The sequence below is a fragment of the Lytechinus variegatus genome, chromosome 5, assembly GCF_018143015.1.
Source record: "Lytechinus variegatus isolate NC3 chromosome 5, Lvar_3.0, whole genome shotgun sequence".
NCBI classification, from domain to species: domain Eukaryota; kingdom Metazoa; phylum Echinodermata; class Echinoidea; order Temnopleuroida; family Toxopneustidae; genus Lytechinus; species Lytechinus variegatus.
In genome coordinates this window covers 14,011,944-14,025,534 of record NC_054744.1, presented here as the reverse complement: position 1 = coordinate 14,025,534, position 13,591 = coordinate 14,011,944, and the positions used below count along the sequence as shown (strand labels likewise).

Below are 13,591 nucleotides of genomic sequence, written 5' to 3'. Positions count from 1 at the left end.
CTCTCTACAACGCACCAATTCCTTTGAAAATGCAAGTCAAATCACTCTGGAGAGCTGAGAGGCCTTGATCAAAAGTTGGTGGAGCGGGACCGCATACATTCGTAATTCCGAAGCTTCGTAATTCCGAAGGTTCGGTTATTCCGAAGGTTCGTATTTCCGAAGGTTCGTAATTCCGAAGGTTCGTTAATCCGAAAACAAAATAAGGTTCGTAATTCCGAAGGTTCGTTAATCCGAAAACGAAATAAGGTTCGTTAATCCGAAAATTAAATAAGGTTCGTATTTCCGAAAATGAAAAATTATTCATTTTGGTAACAAAAACGGTGTTGTCATTACAAGATTACACGATATTATGCAATGACGATCGATGATGCATGCATGTGTTGTGGCCAAAAGCACGTATTTCATTAGAATAGGCGCCCTGATCAAGCATAGGCTAATTTCGATTTTATCTGAGCAATTGCTGCCTAAGCAAATGGTTTAAAGATGCAGGGGATCAAGTGTGTTGGTCGCGTGCGAGTAACCTCTGGATTTGTATTGGAGATGATGTCATTTTTAATAACAGCTTCTGCTTGTAATAAAAATAATACTATAATAATGATCCTTGTGAGATGTTGAAAGCGCGAATCGCAAGCTCAAACTTGTAGACATTTCATGTAACAAGACGTGAACTTAAACATTCTGAGCAGTTTTTTTTAATCGTGAGAAAGATGTGTATCTTTCTACAGAATTATCTCGAGGGCGAGCTGTAATTTGTTTATATACTGACCTGGGGCCCGTTGCATAAAACCTTTTACCTGAGAAAACTCAGGTTGTTTTTACCGGAGTTTTTGCCCTGTGCTAAAGTCAATGGCGGAAATCAGACTAACCTTAGTTTTCAGTTTTTACCAGAGTTTTCTCAGGTAAAAAGTTTTATGCAACAGGCTTCTAAGTAATCTTTTTAAGGACTGCATTTAGTGACTCATGAATAGAATATATGTCTCACGAACTAAATAATGAGAGCGCGAACCGCAAGCTTAAAATTTGTGATATTCCACCTGAAAACTGGACATTTTTTTTGTAACCAGGAATAGAATGAGTTCCTCAATAAACAGTAGCGTACCGTGACCCGGAGTAGACAAAGCATTGGGGGGGGGGGGGGCACTGCATTGTTTGTGAACAATGCCGTGCCCCCCAATGCTTTGTCTCCTCGGGGTCACGGTCCGCCACTGTCAATAAATAATACTTGATGCGAGCAAGAAACGTGAGCCAAAATTTTCCGATTTTCCAACCTGAAAACTGGACATTCTAAGCATTCTTGTAAAAAAAAAATGATAGCTGGGAGAACAGTTTTCAGAACTGAAGTGGCTTCCCTGGGTAAATACTATCTATATCATTATCATTCTAGGCCTACATGAAATTTCCAAAAGTTTGAGCACGTGATTCGGGGGGGGGGGGGGGGACTTGCACCCAAAAATGATATAAAAAACAGGGAAATGAATATTTTCCAAAATGGGAAAGTTCCTTTTTCAAAAATAAATATGCCGTTTTTCGTGTTTTTTTTTCAAAATAAAATATTCTTTTTAAAGTATACAAGTTAAGTTTTCAGGCTGGAATATTGCAAATTTTCAGCTTGCGCTTCGCACTCTCATTCGATTGGTGAATGCTTTCTTTAACAGGTTCCTTTTCTGGTCAGTATGTTTAAGCTGCGTTTTGCGCTCGTGTTAATTTTTTAGTTAGATGCACATCTTTTTAATGACAGCAGAAATCTGCTCGGATTTTTAAAAACTTATTTTCATTTTTTATTGAAATACCCTAAAGTTTTAGCTTGTGATTCACGCTCGCAACACCTCGCAATTATGCCATTTTAAGAATAATTGACCCCCCAAAAAAGTTTTACAACTTCACCTTTGAATTTGTTTTACCAAGCCGCTCGGTCATTACACTCTCCCAAAAAATAAAGCCTAAACATACGTTTTGCCATAATAAGAAATCACTTCAAAAAAGGTTTTTCTCTACTTAATCACTATCAAACACACAATGACTTCAAGCAGATGATAATCTTAAGGGGAAATATCACCAAAGTGTCCATTTTGACGTATGAGTTTCATTTTTTGGCTTTACCCCCCAAACGAAAATTCGTTCGGCCGCCCTTGCCTTCCCATCCTCAAAACAATTGAACGGCAACAGTGTCCCCCGCCCCCTCCCCTTGCCTCTGCCTCTGCTTTCACGGTTTTCATTTTTCGGATTAACGAACCTTATTTTGTTTTCGGATTAACGAACCTTTTTTCGTTTTCGGATTAACGAACCTTCGGAAAACGTTTTCGGATTAACGAACCTTCGGAAAAAACGAACCTTATTTCGTTTTCGGATTAACGAACCTTCGGAACAACGAACCTTATTTCGTTTTCGGATTAACGAACCTTCGGAACAACGAACCTTATTTCGTTTTCGGATTATCGAACCTTCGGAACAACGAACCTTATTTCGTTTTCGGATTATCGAACCTTCGGAATAACGAACCGTCGGAATAACGCCACAAATGTTCGGATTAACGAACCCTTTTTCGTTTTCGGATTAACGAACATCGAGGTATAGGCAATTTACGTGTTTCGGAATTACGAACCTTCGGAATAAAGAACCTTCGAAATTACGAAGCTTCGGAATTACGAAGTGTAACCAGCGGGACAGTATCGGAATCTACCGACTCTGGACAACGACATTATATGAAATTGTTTGTCCGGTGCAAATCTTCGGATGATATGCTGTCCCACTCCACCAACTTTCGATAAAAGCCTCTTAGCTCTCCATTGTGATTTTGATTGCATTTCCATGCGTTGCAGATAGTTTTCCCGTAGTGAATGCGAAAACTACCTACTACCATAACGTGTACGGCAATTTTGTGAGACGCTTAATCCCTTCTTGACAACGAAGACAACCCTCTACCATAGGCTGCTGTATTAAGATTCCCCCCCCCTCCCTAGTCCCAGGGATGACCGCCCATGCCCAACAGCATTTCCACCTTACTTGCCACGTGGATGGGGTTTCATCTTTACTTTCTTTGATTTTTTTTCTCTTAATTTGATTTGCATATTTACACCAACAGTCTACATCTTGAAGTTATAGCATTAAACTAGGTCTGATTATCAGTAGATTCTCTACCGCCCAGATTTCGCTATATAATCATGTAAACTATTTAATAACGTTATAATACTCAGTTTAAATCGGAATTGAAAATACTATAACCACAGGTGTTTTACAAAGGAATTTATAAGCTTTATTCCACACAGATCAAGAACCAAAAGTGAAAAACGATCTCCATTGTTCTATACATAGCAACATAAACACATGATTGCTACTAACAGATACAATAGAATAAATACTATGGGTATCAACAAACGTACAGGAATGTCAGGAGTGACTCGTCTCAATAAAATCGTTAAGAGAGCATCAAAATGGTGTAAAAATATGCAATAAGGGTAAACGATCATTTCGACAGTTTTAATGCGACGTATTCTAGTTTTGTTTTAACAGTGTTAAAAAGCCGTAAACACGTTTGTACGACTGATTTTACACACTCAAACACACCCACACACACAATATATCTGTTTTGTCATCATAGCATCATTTTTCACCATTTATCTTCTTCCTTTTTTGCTCTTGATTTTCTTCTCATTTGCGTTCTTCTTCTTGTATAATTTTGAATTCTTACATCATTTTTGCAAATCATATTACCTAATCTTAATGTAAATCATCATGAAAAACTCAGAATACCTGGATTTGGGCATTTTAGTCTGCCTAAATAGAGCTTGATGAAGGTTGGTTAGATCCAACATTAACTTATCAGGTGCATATTACAAATACCTCGGGAACAACAATCTTTGTGCTAAGTCAACTCTGAAACACTTTTCATTTTGAATTTACAGATTTGAAGTATGATTTAAGATATACATTTTCTCTTCTTGAAAGAAACACAGCAAACTTTCAGGGCTTTTTTAAGTGCAGAAATCACGTTGCTCTTGCGTTAGTAGAACTTTAGAGCTGACCGATTACCATTTAATAAAATACGAACTTGCGAGCGAGCTTCATTAGGACTCAGAACGGTGGTCATTCATGATAGTGCTTTTCTCAAATGTATCCCGCAGAATTCATATTTGTTTTACACATCAGGATAATAGTGATGACATTTTTGACATATTTATGTTATTCAAAATGAAATCAGTGTAATATTCGTTTTCTGCTCAGTACGTTCTTCTGTGTATTGCAACAAAATTCACATCAGCAAAAGCCAAAAAAAAAAAAAAAAAAACAGCAGGAACAATACTAACATACGAAAACGTGTCTAAGACAATTAGTACATAGGCGAATACAAAATTTATAGTTTATGAAATAGAATGAAATTGAACAAAAAATCAGATAAAGTCACACTAAGTTAGAAGTATGAGTACATAATTTCAGTCCTACTTTGAGAATTTCATACAGTAATTCACATTCATTACCATGTTACTTTGTTAACTTCATAGTAATTTCATAATCATACGCTCTATATTTATCAGTCTTGTTCGGTAAAAAAAATCTTAGTTTCATCTCTTTCTTTTAACGTAACTCCTTTTTAGTTCTGGCGGCAATTGTACAGACACATTTTTCGAAATATTCATATTGTACCTCATAGGGAGGGAGATTAGCTACCTGTAATAATCAATTTTTTTTTTAGAATTATACTTTTGGACCATATTTTGCTTAAATTAAGTCTAGAGATAAGATTCTTGAGACATTGATGAATTATTTTTTTGTTTTGAAGTAGTATTTATTAAAACATTCAGTTCAAAATCATACATAAAATAGTATATCACCAAAACATTGTTCACATAGTCAAATAAACAATTATTCACAATACAAAAAGAATTGTACACAAAAAAACAGAATATAAAAATTATCATTCTAGTCATCAGGAACAAAATAGTTATAACCAAATAATCTATAGTGACGCAATTGAACTGAATGAGTAAACAAAGTAAAGCCCTCCCATCCCAACTGCCCCCCCCACATCCCATCCAAGCCCAGGAAGCGCGACCTGCTTCCCTCCCTCAACCCTACCCTCCATTTCAGTCTAACTGTATGTTTGAACTTTCTTAGCCTCAGCATCCCTAGAAAATAAACTTGTCCCATTTTCTGAAATAGTTTGTTAATAGACCTCTCTGTTCAGCTAGTTTTCTGTCTTCAAGTCTATCTTCTTGTATTTTTTCCTTAATATGGTTAAGGGTCGGTGGATCTTTTGTGTTTCTACTATTTTTTAAAATCATATACTTTATGAGGATTATTATGTGATTTAATAATTGAGCCTCTCCTTTAGTTGACCCTTCCACGCCTACGTGTACACCTTTTTTTTTATCTATATTTGTAATGATAGGGAGTTGAAGCATGTTCCCACATTCTTTCCATATAGTTTTTATTTTATCACATGAAAAGAATATATGATCATATGTTTCTTCTTCTTTACTGCAGAATGAACATAAATCATCTGTTGTCATTTCAAATAAATATAAATATTTTTTGTGTATAGTATATTTTGTAATATTTTAAATTGAAATTCTCTGAATTATATAATCGAGCGAACGATTGTTAATCAAATATTGCTCAATGGTTAAAAGTTTGGTATTATTTAACAAAATTTACTTCACCATTTGACATATACTGACTGCATTGTCTACTTCTCGTTTTCTAAGCTCGTAATATGCTACTATTGGCTAAGCCATTTCTTTGTTTACATTTAATTTTTCAACACTAATGTATGATTCTGTTTTTTGTTTAATCATTTACGATTTGTTTATATCAGGGACCTTGACATGTGTAAAGGATGCATTGAACATAAATTCTCCCCATTTTATCATGAGATTACGAAAATAATCTTCAATGAATACTGAATTTTCAAACTGATATAGTCTCAAAGTTTGTATCTTCATTTCGGAGAAGGGGTTATTTATTCTTATATTTAGGTTGATGCTATAGGTTCAGCGTCGTACCTTAAGGATATGGAAACTGCGTTACCTTGATCGGATCATGAAGATCTTGAAGGAAAATCACACATTTGACACTCGGGTGTGTAAATTAGTACGAATCTTTGCGATGAAAACACGGAAGCAGTTTTTCTTTGAAATGTGAAAGGCGTTCTGAGGATGACTCTAATCAAAATCTAATTTGGATCCTGCTAAGTGAACCAGCGTTGCTTTTTATGGAAGTTCCCTCGTATTTTACCATATTTTAAATTGTCTTTGATTTCTAATTGCTGAATTAATTAAGATTAATGATGCGATGTCTGGTTTATATATCATGTTGAATCTTTTGATATATATTTATTGTATTATGTTCACTCATGAAATATGTAAAATAAGTTCAAATTAAAAAACAAATCGAAAAAATAGTGCATGTGAGTAATTCTTTTGGCGGATTCCACATTCTTGGTTAAGAAGAGATAATTGCTCAGGATTTTAATCCGGTCTCTCCATACGGTGAATCGAGTGTCACCATGAATTGTCTTCAAATCTTGCGATTGCCCTAGATAAAATAATAGGGTGATTCGAGGTGGTATTTTTAATTGGGAGAGGAGGGGGGTGTTCATACTTTGTATCGGTTATTTTGAAATTATTTGACAATTGCAAGTATACTTACAAAAAGGTTACTGCGTATCGGAAGATGGGTTCTTGAGAAGATTGTAATGTTTGAGATTCACGAATGGTGTTTAAAGTCACGAGTTGGCTAATAGAGAGGAGGTGGATTATATACCACAGGGGGTGGCTCCATCGATGCAGAAGCCATGTTGCCTAAAATGTTTGCACTTACGGTGTAAACAGGTGTTGACAAGTTGGGCGCAGGAGTTGGATACACCATCGAGCTATTATGGAGACACCGTGACCGAGGGATCATTAGCCGTAGCCGCCATGGGGATGTCATTCCTTGCTGGTCCCACAGTGTGTGTAGATTTACTGCAAGCGTAGCATATCGCTGCAATTACAGCCATCAAGGTCAAGAATGCACCTATGGATCCCACGCTCATCCAAACAACATAGTAAGCCGAACGCGTTGGAGACGTAGCTGCCACCTGCAGGTCAGTGTGGAATAACGAAATTGGGCAAAATCCATCAAAGCACAAAAGGAACGAAAACTTTATTAACTGACCTCTTCGGAGATACTAAAATTCAAATACAGATAGTTTCATTCGCCAAATTACAATGCACATTATAGGTTACTGATTAGAATGGAGCATTGAAAGTACTATACTCACAATCAGTTGAAGAGTAAAGGGTATATGTTTTGAGAGTACATCCGTTCAAGACCAATTGCTTATACTCCTCTCTTAAATGGTATGGAGAAATTCGACGGACAGTTTCCATCGAGTCTATGAAACGGATTGTCACTTCAGTTACAGAGAGTGAAGTTTGGTAATTTCAACTTACCCCAATCAAGCCAATCGCAAGACACTCCTGCATCTTCAGAATGTTGGCAATCGTTGGTACCCCAACCGAGATGGCCACATTCACTCAGTGTCGATTCAGATCCCAAACAACTAACTTCATCTAGGAGTATTGGACCTGACCCTTGTCCGTAGTAAGCAGCACTCCTGGCGAAAGCATCACCTGAGTATCCAAGCTGTCGACAAACAACCTGCGCATCAGCGCTACTCCAACCGTCATCACAGATTGTCCCCCACTGGCCGAAGTAAAATACCTCAACCCTTCCCTCATTTGAAGAAGCACCATCCACAAGCCGAATTTGTACCGTTCCATCTTATATATAAAGAGAGATAAGCACAAAAATGCAAAAACTATGGCTCTGACATTTATAACGGCTAGATATCTTTTCAAAAGACATAAAAATCAAATCTTTTTAATGATATTGATCTTAATGAATGCATATTATATTTGTGTCTCGTATTGAAATTGAGAAGTGTCCTTTCATGATAGACAAACTGCAAATAGCCCGGAAAAAACTGGTAGGTATTCACGGAAATCTACAATTTAGTCCCGGAGTTTAGTATTCATAACAACATTAATACTGACTGATTCGTTCCCATGTATCTTATTATTTCATTACCAATGGTGGCTGAGGAAATTTATTGATCATTATACGATGTAGGAAACATACATGATGTGCTCGTATGTGTGTGTGTTTTTTAAGGCGTTCAATTGGTTACGTTGAGGCAAATATGATAATGAAATACAACGAATACGTTCTGGGTCCCTTAACGGCAATAAAATTTTCATTTAACAAACTTTGTTATATAGGTAAGTGCACCCTCACCCACACACCCTCCCATCCACCCTCACAATCTTACAAGTGTATAAAAGTACAACCGCACCCAACCAAAATAGCCACGTACACAGCAGAAGAAATGAGAACGTAACAATAAGAAAGACATTTTCAACTAAAGGAATATCATGAATATGGAGAATAGGTATCCCTGTTCTCCCGTCTCCCGTACAGTATTCATAGGAATAATGTACATAGAAATTTATAACGTTTCCTGCATCTTGATCAAAAGGTACAAGTTTTAATTCAATTTACCGTCAGAGCATTCTACTCCAGCGTCTTCAGAATGTCCACAGTTATTGATTCCCCATCCGCTATTACTGCAATCAATCAACCTGCTTTCATATCCTGAACAGCTTACATCATCAAGGAGTATTGGCCCCGATCCTTGACCGTAGTAAGCTTCACCCCTGGCCACAGCAGAGCCTGAATATCCAAGTTGTCGACAAACTATCTGCGCATCATTGTCATCCCAGCCGTCATCACAGACTGTGCCCCACTGTCCGCTGTAGTAGATCTCAACTCGACCTTCATTCGGGGTGGACCCATCAACCAGGCGGATTTGTGCTCTCAGATCTTACATCACGAGAGAGAGGAAAAATCCCAAATTATAAAGATGACAAAATATGAGACTTTAAATCATGAACCTGATGGACGTCACTAATTTTCGAGAATCCGCCTCTTAAAATTCCAGCTTTATCCTATGCACTGGAATTTTCGATGGGAGCATTTTTTTTTGAGGGGAGGGGGAACTATACTGATGTGTTTATAGAATTATGTATATTATAATAGCAACAGGAACATGGATGAATTGGAACCTACAAAATATTTCCAAGCCAATGTTCATTGATACTTTGTGTGTCCTCCTTTCTTATTCACATTCAATTCAATTCAAATTTATTTTCATTCTTCAAAAATGATACAAATAAGTACAAGATAGATTGATTCAATTTGAATAAACAATAGCATGAACAAAATTCAATATTGGAAAAAAATACATATTTGAAATTAATTTAAATATAAATTAACATACATGTCAAGTCAAATCAATACAATCAATATATCATTAAATATAATTAAATCAATGCAATTATATATCATAAGAAGAATGAAAAAATAGTAAGAACAATCTAGCTAATAAAGTTTATACAATACAGAGCAATAAATATGTTTTGTGTTGAAGATTTTATAGGCATAGTATGCAGTAATAAAGTGTTCAAATTGATACTGGTAACGATGTTTTGAAAATAAGATGATTACGAATACAAGAAATTAGTACCGGATCCCTAGATTGAGATTATATTGTACGTACCCTTGCCGAAAATCGCCACCAATAAGACATACACAAAACAAAGCCAAATCGAGGATATAATAGTATAAAATACAATCTCATTCTTTCAACCAACTGAACCACTGTTCGTTTCGACAGCTTTTACGGTGTCCCTCTTTTCTTTCATACGTAAGTAGATTTTTTTTTTTTTACAATTACCGTCAAAGCAATAAACGGCAGCATCTTCATAATGTAAGCAATCATGGATACCCCAACCATTATGATTGCAATCAGCCAATCTGGATTCAGTTCCAAAGCATCTGACACCATCAAGATGGATTGGCCCAGATCCTTCTCCATATGTAACAAGACTCCTGGTTTCGGCACTGCCCGTGTATCCTAGCTGTCGACAAACAACCCTCGCATCATAGTCGTCCCAACTGTCATCACAGACAGTACCCCACTGACCAAGGTGATAGATCTCAACACGACCTTGGTTGGACGCCCATCCACCTACAAGGCGAATATCGCCTTCTAATCCAGCTACAAAGGAAATAGAAAGTAAGATATAAGATTTTCAGCCTGTTTCTGTCTCAGAGCCAGTAAGGAACCACCTAGGTTTGGCCTTCAGCCTATTTACATGCGATTGTCAACTTTTATTTATTTGATAAGTTATTTTAACACTACGATAAAGAATAACCGATTTGAATCACAAATTAACTGCAATTAATCTGTTCAGCTAATGTTCTTTGCCTTTTGCAAAAGTGTAATGAATGAAATAACTGGCTGTAAAGACGTCTTGTAATCATTGCATGGGGAGTAGTCATGACCTTCATTAAAACAAAGTTGTAGGCCTAGGGCCTACCCCTCCCATCACATATGAATCAATAAATCAATAAAGAAATAAATAAATTGATTAATTAATAGGACTAATAATACCAATATCACTAATAACGATAATAAAAATACTTATAAATTTCCCCTTACGTAACGTTCTGTCTACTTATTTCATTACTGTTCAAAACAATTACTATATCATGTACATGCCAAAGAGAATGTTGCTTCCCGGTTGATGAATCAAGTAGTCTCTTTTAATGGAGATACATAATTATCAAGATTATCTGGAATATGTATAGTATGAACATATGTGTACTAATTTCGATAAAGTCTGTTGCACCTAAATAAACGCGATTAAAGCAAATTATCCGTGACAAGTCAAAAATGAATGGCAAATTATAATGTATAAAATGTGAGGATAGCAAATTCAGCAATGCTGATTTAACATTGGCCTACTTTCCGTCTTTTGGCGCCGGAATGATGTAAAGAGAAGCAAACCCATTTGAGCAAATGATTGACGCCACTTCATCACATTTTGGTCGTCTTTCCCACTATCAAAAATACTTAGAGTCACAACCAATAACATCAATGCCTTAAACTATCGTACTGTATAAGATCGTACTGAAACGTACGACGTAAAGTTCCTCTTTATAAAAAGGTACAAAGTTTTTTCAATAATTACTGTTCAAGCAATAAACCCCTGCGTCTTCATAATGGAAGCAGTTATGGAATCCCACACCACGATGACTGCAATCAATCAAGGAAGACTCATATCCGGCGCAGGAAACATCGTCAAGCTGTATTGGGCCAGTACCTTGGCCGAAGTAAGCATAGGTCGTTGCTAAAGCAGATCCTGAATATCCAAGCTGTCGACAAACTACCAGTGCATCATAGTCATCCCAGTCGTCATCACAGACTGTACCCCACTGACCGTTTAAATAGATCTCAACCCGACCAGATGAGGTGTATCCATCAACAAGGCGAACATCTCCGTACAACTCTATATTCACAAGCAAAAAAAAGATGTATAATATTTTATTAGAAGATGAAGTAGATAAAACATTAACAAAAATATTGTAAAAGATCAGCAACAAAAGGAGAAAAGCTAGAATAAAGGGGTTGTGTAACCGTAATAGGGGGGGGGGTGGGGCAGTGTCTCCTTAGAAATATTTAAAACTTCGTTTTTATAGTAGTTTACAATATCGAAGCGAATTGATAAGCATTTTTTTTTACCTTAACAGGAGCCGCGGAACCGGGAGGTGAGGGCTAAAATGGTTCGGTGTAAAAATGGCAGTGGTAAAATTGGCAGAGATAAATATGGCAGACGTAATGATGGCTATAAGTTAAAAAAATTGCAGAACTTAAAATGGCAGATGTAAAATATATTATCTATGTAATTATTACATATGCCATTTTTACCTCCGCCGTTATTATCTCTTCCATTTTTACTTTTGCCATTTTTACCTTGCACCACTAAAATCGCATTCTAAAACGCAAAAATGACAGTCTGCGATTTTTTGCATATTCAGCTCCCCCATTTTAAACCCTAAATCTAAAATGTTCCATTTATCGAAACAACTGTTAAACAGGCATTCATTGTTTAAATCAAAGCTAATAATCTTTTGCTTGCCTGGAAAATTCTCTTTCTGTTTACCTGGAAAATCTTCTTAGAAATCCTCCTTCACAAATGCTGATACCCATGATCATAGGTCTGGATGTGTGGATGACCATCCAAACAAATTTATTAAAATTCAGATTGTAACAACCACCTGATGAATCGATACTTTTATATCTACTTTAGATTTTTACACGAAATCAAACCAGATATTGCCCAAGAAAATATGTCCAAGCCAACTAAAAAGATATCTATTAATCGCTCGGTAACTTCTGAGAAAAAAATCATGGTTATCTTGATAATCATCATCTTATTCATCATCGTCATCAACATTGTCATCACCACCACCACAATCAACGAAATCAAACCAGATATTGCCCAAGAAAATATGTCCAAGCCAAATATTGCCTCGAACACCACACCAACACCACTACAATTAACGTCACCGTAAACATTTTCAATTTTGCTCCTTTTTTATATCAAAAATGTTCTTCTGAAATGATAATCAAATAAAGTCAAGAACCCCCACGATGCATTTATCTCTTTGTCTATTATGACATTCAAACATCTTCTATTAGTCATGTTAATGCCCCTACCTTTGTCACTACCGTTATAGTGCAGTGGGGCTGCGGAACGGTTTTCAAGGGGTGGAGGTGAGCCAAAAGTTGGGGTGCTGACCATGCAGAAAATCACAATCATAATGGTCATATTTACGTTTTTGTACACGGTTTCGGAAAAAAAGTGGGGGGATGGGCTGAACCCCCAGCCCCCCCCCCCGCTTCCGCGGCCCCTGATAGTGCTTCGTACAATTTAACAGCCCACATGCAAACTTTCATCCCTTCCTTTCTCCATGTTCTCTCTTAACAAACACACACTTACACTTACACCCATATCTGCTCCCACACACTCACGCCCGCACCCTTACACACAATGGACACATTCTGTTGCATGCACAATGCACACAGATAATGATTCTTTCCATGTCACCTAGCTTCACTTGGAATTAAAGAGCAAAACAAAACATGTGCTTCCCCATTTTACTCCCGCTGAGAACATTGTATTACTTCAAACATGTCAAAAGAGATACCTTTATCATATTCTGTTGTCATATCTATAAGAAGTAAGTTTATTTAGAGTAATGAAACACGTATTATTGTCCCCCGCAATCAGTGGGTTCATTTATAAAATCTGTGATCATGTTAAGCAGTGCAGTGGAGTTGGGGGGGGGGGCGGACGCGAATAATCCAGATAAATTGTTCAAATGTATTTAGAAAACTAGATATAAAATTTCCCATAATAGAGTTGAAATTGAACCAGACCTTCCCTAGTCCGAGTTCAATTTGAGTTCTATACATTAGATGTTGCCACTGCCGTAAATAGGGGGGGGGGGGGCTGCGATTGGCGAATTTTACCCCCTCACTTTTCGAAGGGGGAATGGGGCACGTAGACTATTACTCATATACACACACACTCACATGCTTTTCAAGAACAAAAAAGAAGATAGTTTGTTAGCTGTTTTGATGTTTATAGTTATTAATCAATCAACTGAATATATCCTTAAATACTTTTAGACGTTATTTCCCATA

At 36.7% G+C, this 13,591-nt stretch overlaps 1 protein-coding gene across 1 annotated transcript; it reads right to left on the bottom strand.

Annotated features, from left to right (window-relative positions):
• Positions 1 to 7,290: 7,290 nt before the first annotated feature.
• LOC121414895 (neurotrypsin-like) lies at positions 7,291 to 12,713 on the bottom strand. Its single transcript, XM_041607944.1, has 5 exons — positions 12,602 to 12,713; positions 11,205 to 11,390; positions 9,773 to 10,096; positions 8,539 to 8,859; positions 7,291 to 7,760 (listed from the first exon to the last, which is right to left on the bottom strand). The coding sequence occupies exons 1-5, from the start codon at positions 12,711 to 12,713 to the stop codon at positions 7,393 to 7,395; spliced, it is 1,311 nt and encodes a 436-aa protein (XP_041463878.1). The 3' UTR covers positions 7,291 to 7,392.
• Positions 12,714 to 13,591: the final 878 nt, after the last annotated feature.

Bases quoted from the DNA above. Each gene is read 5' to 3' on its own strand.
- LOC121414895 (XM_041607944.1), bottom strand. From the start codon at position 12,713: ATGACCATTATGATTGTGATTTTCTGCATGGTCAGCACCCCAACTTTT. The intron at 11,391-12,601 runs GTAGGGGCATTA...TTGTGAATATAG, and splicing joins CTATAACGGTAGTGACAAAG to AGTTGTACGGAGATGTTCGC. The intron at 10,097-11,204 runs GTACTGGCCCAA...TTTCCTTTGTAG, and splicing joins CTATGCTTACTTCGGCCAAG to CTGGATTAGAAGGCGATATT.